At 41.4% G+C, this 15,902-nt stretch overlaps 2 protein-coding genes across 2 annotated transcripts in view; both read right to left on the bottom strand.

Annotated features, from left to right (window-relative positions):
* ano3 (anoctamin 3) overlaps positions 1 to 2,779 on the bottom strand; it is a gene marked incomplete at both ends in the record, with an annotated part of 110,667 nt that extends 107,888 nt beyond the window's left edge. The window contains one exon of the mRNA XM_084060403.1: positions 2,734 to 2,779. Within this exon, the coding sequence (XP_083916529.1) occupies positions 2,734 to 2,779 (46 nt within the window). The remainder of the gene's footprint in view (positions 1 to 2,733) is intronic.
* A 5,162-nt stretch (positions 2,780 to 7,941) lies between these two features.
* On the bottom strand, positions 7,942 to 12,311 carry LOC311046841 (E3 ubiquitin-protein ligase TRIM35-like; the record flags this gene model as incomplete). Its single annotated transcript, XM_084059411.1, has 3 exons — positions 12,255 to 12,311; positions 10,996 to 12,075; positions 7,942 to 8,018 (listed from the first exon to the last, which is right to left on the bottom strand). The coding sequence occupies exons 2-3, from the start codon at positions 12,011 to 12,013 to the stop codon at positions 7,942 to 7,944; spliced, it is 1,095 nt and encodes a 364-aa protein (XP_083915537.1). The 5' UTR covers positions 12,014 to 12,075; positions 12,255 to 12,311.
* Positions 12,312 to 15,902: the final 3,591 nt, after the last annotated feature.

A 15,902-nucleotide genomic window follows, 5' to 3' on the forward strand; every position in this document is an offset into this window, starting at 1 on the left:
CTGCTCCTTTAAAAGACTGATAATCGTCTAAACATGTCTCCATCTGCAGCCTACTTTGCATAATTGATTAATTACTAATGATTCCAGACCAGTAGGTTATTATTACTAACAACATGCCCCCCCCCCCCCCCCCCCCCCACCCCCCGAACAAATGGTGGACATGAATCAGGAAAGCGTGCCCCAGCTGTCTCATCATGAATAATGAACACACACACAAAGTATTCTTAAACGTGCTGCACTATTTACAGACTCATTCAACATTCAATCCATGAAAAGGAGTCAGCCTGACTGGATGGATGCTTTCACTGAGTCTGATAGAAAAACATACCGACATACATGACTATAGGAGAACTTCAAGCTTTCAGCACCATGGACAGAGATATTAACCTATTCAATCCGGGAACACATCTCTGTCATTATTAGATTTATTTTGACTATTCAAAATAGCAGATCTACAAGCTCATAGTATGAGCTTGTAGATCTGCTATTTATTTTGTTTTAATTGTGAGAAGTTGTGCAAATCTTTGAATATATGTTTTTGTAAGCAAACATTTGTAACTCAATCTTCCTTTTTGAGATCTCACATTTTGAGATGGGATCCGTGGCCACATAGCCTACATATCACTGTGGGGGTCCTTGACATGAAACAGTCTGAGAATCACTGATATGGCAACATAAGTTAAGAAAATAAATAAATAAAAAAAAAGATTTGCACACATTTTCACGATTTTCCAAAAATAGCAGATCTACAAGCTCATAGCGCGGCACTTGGTGCCACGCTATGAGCTTGTAGATCTGCTATTTTTGAATAGCCCAAAGACATCTAAAATGACCATGGACACATTAAGACAACAGATGTCTCTCAGCATCATGGACAGAGACATAGAGACAACAGATGTGTCTCAGCATCATGGACAGAGACATAGAGACAACAGATGTGTCTCAGCATCATGGACAGAGACATAGAGACAACAGATGTGTCTCAGCATCATGGACAGAGACATAGAGACAACAGATGTCTCTCAGCATCATGGACAGAGACATAGAGACAACAGATGTGTCTCAGCATCATGGACAGAGACATGGAGACAACAGATGTCTTCCCATTAATTCCAAAGCATAATATAGGCCTGTATAATGTGTTGTGTGAATGGAGTTATTAACTGTTTATTGTGGTTGTTATTATTATTATTATTATTATTATTATTATTATTATGGTTATATTATATTCTAGCCTTGGATCAAAACTATAGATGAATTTAACCCGTTCAATACGGGGGCGCATCTCTGTCATTTTAAGATTGCTTTGGCTATTCAAAAATAGCATATCTACAAGCTCATATATGAGCTTGTAGATCTGCTATTTTTGAAAAATCGTACACATTTGAGCAAATCCTTGAATATATATCTATTTTTTAAAGCGAACATTTGTAACTAAAATCTTTAATTCTGGGGTCCCTGGAACAAAACATTTTGCAAATGTTTGCTTTAAAATATATATATTTAAAGATTTACACAAATTGTCACGATTTTTCAACAAAAAAAAAAATAGCAGATCTACAAGCTCATATAGCGCGGCACTCGGTGCCGCGCTATATGAGCTTGTAGATCTGCTATTTTCTTTTAATACCCAAAGAAATCTAAAAATGAGTCTTTCCCAGTCTAAATGGGTTGTTAATCGATTCTGACATATTTTTGCGAAGTGTAAAAGTCAGACTCTATCAAATACATCTCTGATAGTCTTGATCAAAGGCTAGTTATATCCATGATAAACAGAAGATATTAAACCGGGGGTCTTCAACGTTTTCAGGCCAATGACCCCCTGGCTGAGAGAGAGATGGAACAGGGACCCCATACTCTATATTGTATAAAATTGTGTTTCAGATTATACTTCTTTTGTTTACTTGGTCTGCTCTTTTTTCCCTCTACACCTATACCTCTTTAACAAAAAATGCTGATCTACAAGCTCACAACCCCTCCTTGTGAGCTTGTAGATCTGCTTTTTTGGGCTAAAGTTCTCCTCAAAAAAGGGATGCTATAGGGTTCAAGTGGTTAATGTAAAAACAATTAAAAAAATAGCCTATCACACAAAGATTTGGCGGACCCCCTGTAGTAACTCTGAGGACCCCCTACGGAGTCCCGGACCCCCTGCAGAAGACCCCTGTATTAAAACATCAGACACAACTCTGCGTCACATCATCTCGTCTCGTGCCACAAACATTCCATTCATTCCAACTCAATTAATGACTAGCGCGAGAGTAAAGCGCTCGAGGCGATGAAGACCAATTAAGACCACAATAACAACATAGAACATAGAATACAACAACATAGAACCGTGGTTCTCAACCAGTGGTCCAGGGACCACCAGTGGTCCTTGAGGGGGTTCCAGGGGGTCCCCAGCCAAATTAATAGTTAGGAACCAAATTGACCCTTATGTGTCCGTAACTCTGAGAGTGTACAAATGGAACCAAATGGAACCGGTTCCATTTGTACACTATCAGAGTTAAATGAACACTGATGATGATGACACAGTGTAGATTGGCAGTCCCTGGCATATCTTTTTAAATGGGGGTCCATGGGCTAACATGTGTCAATTTGGGGGTCCTTGACGCGAAAAAGGTTGAAAACCACTGACATAGAATACAACAACACAGAACATAGAATACAACAACATAGAACATTCCACACACGTGACACAACAGTCAAAGTGAAGTGTGTTTCTATAAAACAAACCTTTGTGTTGCTTGAAGGACTGGATGGAGCCTGAGTGATGAACCATCATACCGTCCTTATGAATATAATATCCTTATATGAATCCTTCAATATGAATGTAATAATCCTTATGAATACACCGCTGTTAAACTATAAAGTGTGGTGGCGTTTCTGTGTAGGCGGTGCTCTCTTCATTCTGACGTTATGATGCGTGCCTCTCTCTGTGTGTGTGAGTGCGTGCCTCTCTCTCTCTCCGTGTCTCTCTCTCTCTCTCTCTCTCTCTCTCTCTCTCTCTCTCTCTCTCTCTTCTCTCTCTCTCTCTCTCTCTCTCTCTCTCTCTCTCTCTCTCTCTCTCTCTCTCTCTCTCTCTCTCTCTCTCTCTCTCTCTCTCTCTCTCTCTCTCTCTCTCTCTGAGCGATACGTCCCCCCAGCCCCGCCCCCCGACACCTGTCTAAGCTCGGTGGGAGTTGTCATGGCAACGCGCGGGAGGGGAAGGTCCTGTGATGGACCGACAGGTGTTACGCGCACATCGGTGACCTATCCTATCGAACACTTCATTCGGCCTTTACCCTGTAGGGGGCGTTGTTGAATTAAGCAAATATTCTCCCATCTGGTGGATGAACTACATTTTTTGGCAAAACAAAAGTTGATTTCACACAAAAAGCTGGGTGCTTGATGGTGGAGAAAATGCTTCCAAACCATATAGTTCCAAACACAACAAAACAGCATTCTACTATGTATTTGTTACTGCAGTTTAAACATCGGTAAACTAAACATCAAGGGACTCTCTATGCATTTCCTCACTGATGGCAAATTGCAAAACAGTGACCCCTGGTGGGAGTCATTTCAACAGGTCACCAATGTCGGTGTAACACCAGACCCTTCTGAACGGCTAGAAGTCCAAACGGAGCTGCGTCAACACCCCCCCCCCCCCCCCCCCCCCCACACACACACACACACACACACACACACACACACACACACACACACACACACACACACATTATGTTCTACAATATATAATACATAGCAGTTCACTTATTATTAGAAACGGGCATATTATGATAGGATAGAAGATGAATAAGTAGGCTATATATAGGCCACCTGTAAGAAAACAATACTGCTGCTATGCCACCAGAATGTGGAATGTTCAACAGTGGTGTAAAGTGACTGAGGACATTTACTCAAGTACTATACTTAATAGGGCTGGGACTCGATTAAAAAAAATAATCTAATTAATTAGAGGCTTTGTAATTAATTAATCTAAATGAATTGCATGTTTAATCGCATATCAATATTTGACCTGAGAAGCAATTTCTTTTCAGTTAAAACAGATTTTGGTATATGAGTGAATCAATGAGTGAATACATAAGTTTAAGCAACAAAAAATAGTTCTGCACACAACCGTGTTTTTATCCATGCTTCCATCAGAGAGTTTTTTACATCTAAATTTCCCATCCAGTGGGCCAAGCAAAGCAGTCTTTAACCTCTGAAAATGCTACATCCTTCTTCTCTTGGTATATATTTTATATACAGTATAAGAACCATGGTTCTACTACACTACCCAGAAAAACCCCAAACAATCAATACATTATTTACTTCCGTTTGTGTAGATTGATGTTGAACATCTGTTCCCATGGGGTCCTACTGTTGCTCATGAATATTAATGCCATGCTAATCAGCATGCAGTCTAACCCTAAATATGCATAGTTTACGCTATTTTTGGAAAACCATTGTGTTGTGTTTGTCCCATTAAACAACAATAAAGACAAAGAAAATAATAAACACATTTATTATTTCGTGTTAAGCTCCTCTTTGTGACAAGCACAACACCGCCCCGCTCCATACTGATTGATAAGGCTACCAGTGGTGGAAAGTAACTAAGTACATTTACTCAAGTAGAATACTTAAGTACAATTTTGAGGTAGGCCTACTTTTTCTTTACTGGAGTATTTTCACTTTTTTACACTGCTCTCAAAGTCAAATATTATACTTTTTACTCCAGCACAATTATTAGAAAACTTTAGTTACTAGTTACTTTGTAGATTTTGATTATTATTACAAAACCACTTCAGACCTACTTGCGGCAATTTGAAAATAGCAGATCTACAAACTCACAACCCATTGCTTTGCAACGCTTTGGGAACTTGTAGATCTGTTATTTTCAAAGGTTTTGTGTACAGTTTATACATTTGAAAACTTGTGAAATGCGACCTTTTGCATAATGAGTGCTTTTACTTTTGGTACCGAACTTGTACTTGTAACACCAGCCTGATCGCCAGAGAATTAGTATACATTGCACGGATTTGTGCACGTCATTCCGTGCATAGTCGCCTAGAAACCCCCAAATTCCGTGCATATGTACGGGGAGTCCCACGGTGGGCGTAACCAGTCGCAACCTGGAAAAACCAGGAAGTAGAGCAGTCCCCACAACAAAATTTACGATTCTGTGCCTATCGGTACGTAACTCAAACGCCGCTGAGTAGGCTCAAGGGAATGTCGCTATGTTCAGGACGGCAACTCGCGCGCTTTAGCGCGCTCGGTGGTCCTTCACAAAGCGACAATTCCCTTGAGACTGCGCGGCTCCGAAATGGTTTAGTCACAATGGGGGAGATGCGAGGCGGCTATGCACGGAATTTGTGGTTTTCCAGTAGTCTATGCACGGATTTTGAGAAACGCTGAAAAACGTTCAATGAGAACGTTTCCTCTGGCGATCGGGTTGGTAACACACTATTTCAGCCTGATCTCACACAATTTAGTATACATTGCACGGACCCAGTGCACGTCATTCCGTGCATAGTCGCCTAGAAAACCCGGAACATCCGTGCATATGTACGCCGAGTCCCACAGTGGGTGTAACCGGTTGTAACCCGGAAGCAGTCCCCACAACAAAATTTACGATTCTGTGCATATCGGTACATAACTCAAACGGCGCTGAGTAGGCTCAAGGGAACGTCGCAACGTTCGGGACGGAAACTCGTTCGCTTTAGCTCACTCAGTGGTCCCTCACGTGGCTCCAGTTCGCTTGAGACTGCGCGCCTCCGAAATGGTTTAGTCACAATGGGGGCGATGCGAGGCGGCTATGCACGGATTTTCGGGTTTTCCAGTTGTCTATGCACGGAATGACACTCTGTGCAATGTTGTGTGAGATCGGGTTGACTATTTCTACAATAGGGTATTGATACTTTTACTGAAGTAAAACATTTGAGTACTTCTTCCATCACTGCTGTATTGTCTATACCAGTGGTTCTCAAACTTTTTAACGTCAAGGACCCCCAAATTGACACTTATTAGCCCGCGGACCCCCATTTGAAAAGATATGCCAGGGACCCCCATAAGAGAAGATTTTTACGGCTCTTGCAGTGAATCCTTTTAATTTCAAGGACCCCCAGCTTGACAAGCATTAGGCCACGGACCCCCATTTAATGGCATTTCTATCTCTTGGACCCCAATTTATATCGTAAAATCAATGTTAATTTAACTCTGAGAGTGTACAAATGGAACCAAATGGACCCTAACGGGTCCATTTGGTTCCATGTATACATACCCATAAGGGTCCATTATGGTTCCTAATCTATCATTTAGCTGGGGACCCCCTGGAACTCCCTCAAGGACCCCTGGGGGTCCCCGGACCCCACTTTGAGAACCAATGGTCTATACATATATATAACATTCAACCACTGAAAATGCTTCATTCTTCTTACCTTGGTATATATCTTATAAATAAGACCCATGGTTCTACTACTCTACCCAGAAAAAAACTCCAAACAATCAATATATTATTTACTTCCGTTTGTGTTGATTGATGTTGAACATCTGTTCCCATGGGGGCCTCTACTGTTGCTCATGAATATTAATGCCATGCTAATCAGCATGCCAAAGATAGTATTAGACTATGTGTTGTTTGCATCCCATTAAACAACAATGAAGCCAAGAGAGTATAAAACACATGTAGAATGTGTGTCATCCATTGGATATGCATGCAGGCCTATGAAACATGACCTCTTTAATAAACAGAAAATACATTTTCAGGTGGGTGACCAATCATCAGCCAATCAGGAGAGTACCCACATCAGCTTAAATGTCCAATGTTCCAGCTCAAAATGTTGTCTGCTCATTTATTTGTGTCATCACTTCCAATTTCACTTATTTAATCTGTATCCTGTGCGAGTTCTCTCTCCTGATTGGATAAAATAGGTATCCCGACCTGAAAATGCATGTTCTGATTACCAAAGAGCTGGAGAAACATGCACTCCTGTTACGGAACAAACATTCTATATCAATGAGTACTATCAGAATACAGATATATTTAACACTTATTTTAACCAAAAGATATCACTTAGTCTACCTTTAATATGTATTATTATGTATATTCTGTAATTGCGGACCCCCTTGAAAACGAGATGGTTCATCTCAATGGGTTATTCCCAATAAAGAATTTCAACGCACTCAAGTACACCTCCTGGACATGATGTACAAATACACCTCCTGGACACGATGTACAAGGAGTAGCCTACACCCCCTGGACATGACGCTGTCACAGGGACGTAAACCCCCAATAATCAACACAGCTTTTAACCTTCACTCAGAAACAAGGGACAATTCAGCCTCAGCAACAATTTATCGTGCCGCACTATAACGTATATTATTTTATAGCCTCTACGCTGGTGAAGGTCACTCTTCAAGGTCAAACAAGCCTTAAACCACTGAAAGGGAAGCCTTGTTCCGCTCCGTTAAATACCGTTATTACCATAAATCTATCACAGCGGAGAGACAACTGCTGTTAACCACTTATATACGGCTTTTATAGCCAAAATATCGATCTACCCACAAGCTCACACATTGTGACACATTGTGAGCTTGTAGATCTGCCGTTCTTTGTGTGCAGTTTTTGACAAGCATGCTTAAAATACTCTATGTGAGTGTGAGTGTGTGTGTGTGCGTGTGAGAGAGAGAGACTGGGTGACAAACCAGACTCCATTCAGTAGATGTGTGTGTGGGCGTACAGTATGGTAAGTGAGTATTATTGTCTGTTTGTTATGCTTAATTTATGCTCAGTCATTCGACGGTATATCACGTGCCAAAAAAAAAACAATTACTGATCTACAAGCTCGCAAGGCGTCCGCGACCCCTTGCGAGCTTGTAGATCTGCAATCTTTTTGGAGAGCCGCCACCAAATAACAGAGGATTTTCCAGACCAGCAGCAGTCTCTGGACCATCTGCCTCTCCTCAGCGGGTCTCCCCCTCATCATCATCCTTCTGTTTGGGAGGCGTGGGGACGTGTTGCACCTCCTCATCCCAAACACCTCCTCAACAGACTGGTCCTATAAAGGACCGATAAAACAAATCCATTCAATCATTCAATGTTATTGTTTCTGTCGCCCCCAGTTTTCTCTGCTTTAGCTTCATTTCTATTGATGTAGGTCAGCAGATAAACAGGCTCTGGCAATGGACAGGAGGAGGATACAGTATATAGATGAGGACATGCTGCCACCTTGTGGCTCTCAGGGTGAACTGCTGGAAACAGCAGGCGGTCTGCTTTCTCTGCAGGAACTGCAAGGCCAGCTAATTACTATTCATTAAGTGTTACAGTGAGTGGAGCCCAGGCATTTAAAGACACACCACACATTATTTAATTTGAAAGAATATAGCTTGGTACCTTTATAAATGATTATACTGTACCAGTACAAGTCTAGAATTCAAAATGTACTTGAATAAAAGTATAAAAAGTATTGGTATCAAAATGTACTTAAAGTACCAAAAGAAAAAGTACTAATTGTGCAGAATGTCCCATTTCACAAGTTAAAAATGTATAAAACATTTTTTTTTTAATAGCAGATCTACATTGTGACGCATTGTGAGCTGGTATATCTGCTATTTTCAAATAGCCGAAATAAATGTAGGGTTAGTGTGCTTTGTAATGATCAAATCTACAAAGTAACTAGTAACTAAAGTTTTCAAATAATTGTAGTGGGTACAATATTTTTTATAGAGTAAGGTATTGAAAAAAAAGACCTCAAATTTGTACTTACTGTAAGTACAGTACTTGAGTGCATGTACTTTGTTACTTTACACCACTGTTAGGACTCCTCCCAACCCCCCAAGTGTAATCATTGTTTAACTGTGGCTGAGTATTAAAGTGTAGCTCTACAAACCACATCAATAAAAAAATGAAATCACATCTTGTAACAGCATCATAACAGAGTAGAACTATAACCATCTTAAATGGGTGAAGTCGTCCTTTAAGTATTTTTAAAAGCATGCACTTTGAATTCTTCTTAGTATTTTTTTTAAGTATGCACTCCGATACTTTACCGTACCAATTTGACAGAGTAACTTTCACTATGTAATATTTGACCAGCACTATCTATACTTTTACTCAACTACTGCAGGGTTGATTGAGTACTTTAACGTTTAATAAATCTTCTAGTGTATGATCTGCTGAATGCTGACTGTTACAAACACATGTCTGACTCACTTTACTCTCATCATCTTTAATCAGATCAAATACATCAACAGACATCATCACTGTCACATAGAAACTATAGAATTCAAACCTGATCCATAAATGACAAACACTACAATATAAAACATGTTATCAGTAATAATCATATCAAACATGTCACCATTATACCAATAGAATTACCAACTGATTGTTTATACACTACAACAGGGGTCTTCAAAATGTTTCAGGTCAAGGACTGAGAGAGAGATGAAGCAGGGACCCCCGCTACAAATTGTATAAAATTAAACTTTCATAGATGTCATAGATAGCTTCATAGACTTGACAACACTATCATCTGTGTTCTGTCAATTAATGTTGGTGTTTTTACCTTGTTACCTTGCTCTGTACTTGGTCTGCACTATTTTCCTTCTACACCAAACCTAAAATAGCAGATCTACAAGCTTGTAGTGCTGCTATTTTTGGCTAATATTCCTCAGAATAGGGATACTAGGGTTCAAGTGGTTTAGTGAAAAAAAAGGAAAAAGTTCCTATCACACAAAAGTTTGATCCCTGTAATAACTCTTAGGACCCCCTAAGGGTCCCAGACCCCGTTTTGAAGACCCTTTACTACAAGATAAAAGTATGTTATCAGGAATCATTTTATCTGTCTGTCTGTCTGTCTAACTATCTGTCCACCACAGCTGTGTTTGTAAAGCATTGTCTGTCTGTCTGTCTGTCTGTCTGTCTGTCTAAAATACCAAAGTCATTTGAAACTGAATGATACATGAATTAATTAATCACTGCAACCGATTTAAAATAATATTTTTTTTAAATCATTTTTATCCCTCGATTTTGTAACCCTTTATTCACCCGGTGCCAATTTGCTAAGTGATCCTGGGCACTACACTCCCCCCACCAGCCTAGGGAGGCCAGAGCCGAGCTCATGCCTCCTTCAATGCATGAGAGCCAACTGACCTTCTTGTCACCTGACAGGGGGGAGTTTCACTGGTTGGACGTAGCGCGTGGAAGGAACACGTTATTCCAACCAGTTCCCTTCCCCTCCATCAGGCGCCCCGGCTGAGGCAGTATAGTGACCAGGATTACTACATGTTTTTGTGAGGGCATTAACTACCCTAGGAGACACGGGGAGAACATGCAAACTCCACACAGAGTAGGCCCTTTCGCCAACCCCACCTAGGGTATGGGCGCTGATGATGCGGAGGAGAAGACACGCCCCCAGCGCCCACAGCGTCCCTGGCGGGAATAGAACCCAAGACCTTCTAGCTGTGAGGCGACAGCGCTACCGACTGCGCCACCGTGCCCCTAAAAGGGTTAAAAAATAATAATAATAATTAATGACCTGCCATAAAATATTAGCCCTTAATCAATGCCAGATCAATATATTCTGTAGGTTTTTTTTATTGGACACCAGACGTTCTAACTGTGGTTTTCCAGAGTGACACAGATCTTCCCTGGTAACATCTTCAGAGACATACCACCATATTTAGCAATGAATGGAAACAGTCTCTCGGTGAAAGTGTGTGTGAAGGTGTGTAGGTGTGTGTCAGAATCAGGATCAGAGAAGGACAGCTGTCCTCTGTCCCAGTCCAGCTGGACTCTGATCCTCCAGGGTTTCTGATTCACTGAGAGAACAGTACTCTGAACCCCTGATGTGGAGAGTGCTTTGTATTCACCCAAATTTGAATTTATAAACCAGTATCCACTCTCTGTGTTTCCCTTCCTCTGGTAAGACTCCACACACACACCTAGTGTAAAGATTTTATTGTCTCCAACCTCAACATCCCAGCTGTGAGACCCTGAGTTAAAGCCCTCAGAACCCAGGACTCTGTGCGACCAGCGGTCAAGCCTCTCTGGGTTGTCAGGAAGCTGCTGTTTCTTTCCACGTCTCACACTGGCCAGATCATCAGACAGTATGAGTTCAGGATGAGCAGTGTTGGGGTCCAGGATGACAGGAGTGTAGGAGACAATGTCCTTCATCTTGTCCCAGACTCTGAAGGTCAAGTTCTTCAGGTGTTTGGCCTCGTCTATCAGCGCTCCTGAGACCGGCGGTGGGTCCTGCAGGGTGAGCTGGACTCCCTCCATCGTGGTCTTGTAGTTCTGCAGGAATGAGACGTGGTCGTCGGCTCTCAGCTGGTCCTCAGCAGCTTGGATTGCATTGGAGAGGGTTTCCATTTCTCTGCTCAGACCCTCAATCCTCTCCTTCATCTCCTGACTCTTCTGAGCCTCTTCCTCCCGCAGAACGGCGATCCTGGCCTCCTCTTCCTCCTGTAGGAACCGACGAAGATTCTGAAACTGTTCCTTAATCTGCGTTTCTGTGTTCCTGGCCTGAACCTTGATGTGATTTTCTGTTTTGTCGTAATCTGTTTTAACTTTATCAAAGACCTTCAGTTTCTCCTTTAAAGGCTTCAGTGATTCCTGGACCTTCTCTTTGTAAAGTCCAGACGCTTTGTCCACAGGTAAGAACTTGTGCCTGGTGTGTTTCTCTAAACCGCAACACACGACACACAACAGCTGTTGGTCGTCCAGACAGAAGAGCTTGAGCTTCTCATCATGTGCGGTGCAGAGGACCTCAGAGCACACCGATGAGGAGCTCTGGCGTTTTTGCTCCAAAAGGTTCTCACACAGGTTCTTCAGCACAAAGTTTGTGAGAGGATTGTCCTTGGAGGATCTTCTCTGACAAACAGGACATTCTTTTGTTGGTCTTTCCGTCCACCATTCCTGTAGACAGTCTTTGCAGAAGCTGTGGCCACAGGACAGCCCAACGGGATGTTTAAAGATGTCATGACACACGGGACAGTTCAGCTCCTCTTCCTGAACAGTCAAACGGGAAGCCATTTTGTCTGCCGGTCACACACCTGATCTGGAATGTTCTCTGAGGCTGTTACACCAGAGGAATACTAGAAGACAAAACAATAACATTATGAGTATCAATACTAGTAGTAGTTATACTAGTAGTTATTATAGTAATATACTACTAGTAAGTACAGTAGTAGTAGTAATGTTTTTTTCTAGTGGTTGCAGTATTCATAGTAACAGTAATAGTTTTAGCACTTTTTTGTAATCTGCCTGTTCTTACCTCAGTGGAGATTGTAGCAGATATCAGTCGGCCAGGTTGTTCAAATGATCCGTCCGTCTATTCATTGATCTATTTATTGATTGATATTTGCCTCTCGGTTAGTTTTTTCGTGTCGCAGTCGCAGACAGTCTCTGACTGACGAGTGACTCTCAGTCTCACAAAAAGGCTGACACGATTAAACAAGGAAATGGACTTTGATAAATTGTCTTCTGATAACAGGAATGCCCCACACACACACACACACACACACACACACACACACACACACACACACACACACACACACACACACACACACACACACACACACACACACACACACACACACACACACACACACACACACACAATAAAACAATGAATCAAAGTTCATTTTCCTGTAGATGACTGGGTGTACTGTTGCTCCCAGTCATAAATAAATGTTTTTTTTGTGCCTTATAAGAGCATTAAGTCAATGGATAATAAGCGTTTCTAATACACCGCTAAAATATGTGGTTTGGGGGACCCCAAGGGGTCCTTGAAGGTGTTCCAATGGGTCCCCAGCAAAATGTGTTAATAAAACATCCAAATCAGTTTAAACACTTAAAACTGGAATGTGCTCCTCCCACATTTGACTCCAACTAGAATGCATGTGGTTTCAAAAATAAACTTATGGAAGCAATAATCAGAAAGGAAATTAGATTAAATTAGATTGAATTAGGTTGTTATTATTGGTATTTTCAGACAGACATGTTTTTTAATGTAAATATTTTTCTCTAATGTTGTGTTTATTTCACTAACATTGACCATGTTGTTCTGCATTTTATTTGTATTGTGGTGTGTTTTTTTTTGTTGTTGCCTGGACCCCAGGAAGAATAGTCTCCACTATGGTGTAGAAGACTAATACGTTCAGAAGTAGTTGATTGATGATCAACTATTTGTAAAACTTGTTGAAAATCAGGGTCCCCCACCACGACATGAAAATGAGAAGAAAAAAACTACAAGCTCATATATCAGCTATTTTCAGCTATAAGACATTTGGTGTAGGGGGAAAAGAAGGGTACGAAGTATAAGCCCCTGGGTGACCCCATCAGGGAAGTACTGTATATAGAAGGTGAAATACAATACAGTCTCAGAGCACAGGCCAAAACACCTGTTTATCTATCATAGTGTAATCATTGTTGAACTGTGGCTGAGTATTATAGTGTAGCTCTATAAACCACATCAATAAAACAATGAAATCACATCATGTAACAGCATCATAACAGAGTAGAACCAAAACCACCTTTCAGTGATTAAACAGACCATAAAACAACCAGCCTGTGGTCTAGTTCAGCATCCTGGTTATTCTTTACTGACATGCCTTTATGTTTTATAGTGTTGTTAGAAACCTTGTATGTTCAGCTTAATTTGTTTACATTTTTGTAGATTAATGCTCTACTTTACTGTCGCACTTGTGTGTTGTGAAAAAGCATCAAAATGAGCAGATCTACAAACTCACAACGCGTTGCGACGCTTGTAGATCTGCTATTTTCACTATTGTGTGTCTGTGGGTTTTATTAATATTGAACGAATGAAAAGGTTTAACAAGAGCTTGAGGCCCGGATAGCTGGCGTAGCGGTCCGGGCACCTAGGCTCCAAAGTAGCCTGACAGCATGTTGCGGGTTCGAGTCCCGATCCCGATGGCTTTTGCTGCATGTCACTCCCCATCTCTCTCCCCATTTCCTGTCAAACTACTATCCTATCAATGAAAGGCACAAAAAGCCCAAAAATAAATACCCCCCCCCCCCAAAAAAAAAACAAGAGCTTGTGATTAATTAACGACTACACTGGATCCATTGGAACACATGTCAGGTTCTCTTTTTGGTTGTTGTTGTGGACATGTGAGGTTACAACAGAGCAGACAATGCAGCGTTGTGAATGTGGAGCCAGGCTGAATGGTTGCAGTAACTTGTAAGTGCATCCTGACACGTAGGACATGCAGCTACAGTATAAACGCATTAGGTTGATGCATCTGGACCACAGAGTGCTCTGAACACTCTGAACTCCAAACTGCTGATGTGTTACTTCATGGCGTCTGGAGGACCAACAGCTCATTGAGAGAGACTTTTCTAAAAACCGTCAATGGTGCATTTATACAAAGAGCTTTACACTGTGAAGTACATTCACCTATTTTCACACACCCACACACACACACACACACACACACACACACACACACACACACACACACACACACACACACACACACACACACACACACACACACACACACACACACACACACACACACACACACACACACACACACACACACACACACACACACACACACACACAATATGTATTTATGTCCACATAATAAGAAGTACAGGATGTACAAAGGACATAAACACTGTCAGTGCAGTCAGATAAAGGGAAAACAGCCAGTTACAAAGTGCATGTAAAGCAGAGCATTGTTACATACTATACATGTACAAAACAAAAGATGGCATACTTGTCGAACACAGCGGACAACAATCATGGGTAAAGGAAACAACGCCTCCTCCAAATTGAGCGGCTTCCTATAATAGCTGATATTGAGCAGTACCTTGCTAATTGTTTAGCCCTCCTTTTGGAGAGGCCGCCCATTTGCAGGCCCCTCACAACCCACTTGTGCACGTGTCCTAGGCTACCAAAGATAAAAACCAAAGGACATCTGTAGCCTAGCTGAGAGATGGTCTGCTCTAGCTGTTGATATTTTAGCACTTTGGTTAGGAAGGCTTCCTCTAACCTGTAATCAAAAGCACAGCCGACCTCGAGAATGAACACCTCCCTATGGTTTTCATTAACAACAATGACATCAGGGGTGTTAGCTGAAATGTTAGAGAACACAGAATCATCGTTACACAGGTTAAACATGCTCGGCTTCACAGTATAATGCTTATACCGTGTGCACACGCACGCGCACGCACACACACACACACACACACACACACACACACACACACACACACACACACACACACACACACACACACACACACACACACACACACACACACACACACACACACACACACACACACACACACTTACAGCAGGCCCACATATTTAAATGTTTATAAAGTGTCCCACTCCCATCAATTATTAATGTTATTAGTCGGAAATCCTGGCCGTCAGTGACACTTGGTGTCATAATCAGGGATTTCAAAATTCTACACTTTTCCAGACACACATTTCCAGAATTCTCTATTGATTCTTCAGACCATATTTGACATACAAGTATAAATAGCTACATGTAGAAGCTTATTAAGTAACAAAAAATCCAGCTGTACTGTATGTTACATTCTGACAATGTATAGCCTAGTGGTTAACACTAAACCCAGGCAATGCTAAAACAGAGCAACGTTATTGCGATTGTGTTATGTAAATTGTATACCTTCAACCCCTACACTACAGTAACAGAAAGGAGAACTTAAGTCTATTGACTTTGCTTTAGATTAGGTAAATCATATCAACACTGTTTACCGGTGCAGTGCTACCTACAGTATACACATTGTCCCATGATCTACTGAATACAAATATATATTATTGTCCCCTCCATATTGATTGTCCCTTTTATAAATAAGAACCGAAAATGAATTGGGGAAAAAAGCTCTGTGTCTTTGCAGCACAGTCTATTCACAG

Source organism: Gymnoscopelus microlampas (assembly GCF_963454915.1).
Source record: "Gymnoscopelus microlampas genome assembly, chromosome: 6".
NCBI classification, from domain to species: Eukaryota; Metazoa; Chordata; class Actinopteri; order Myctophiformes; family Myctophidae; genus Gymnoscopelus; species Gymnoscopelus microlampas.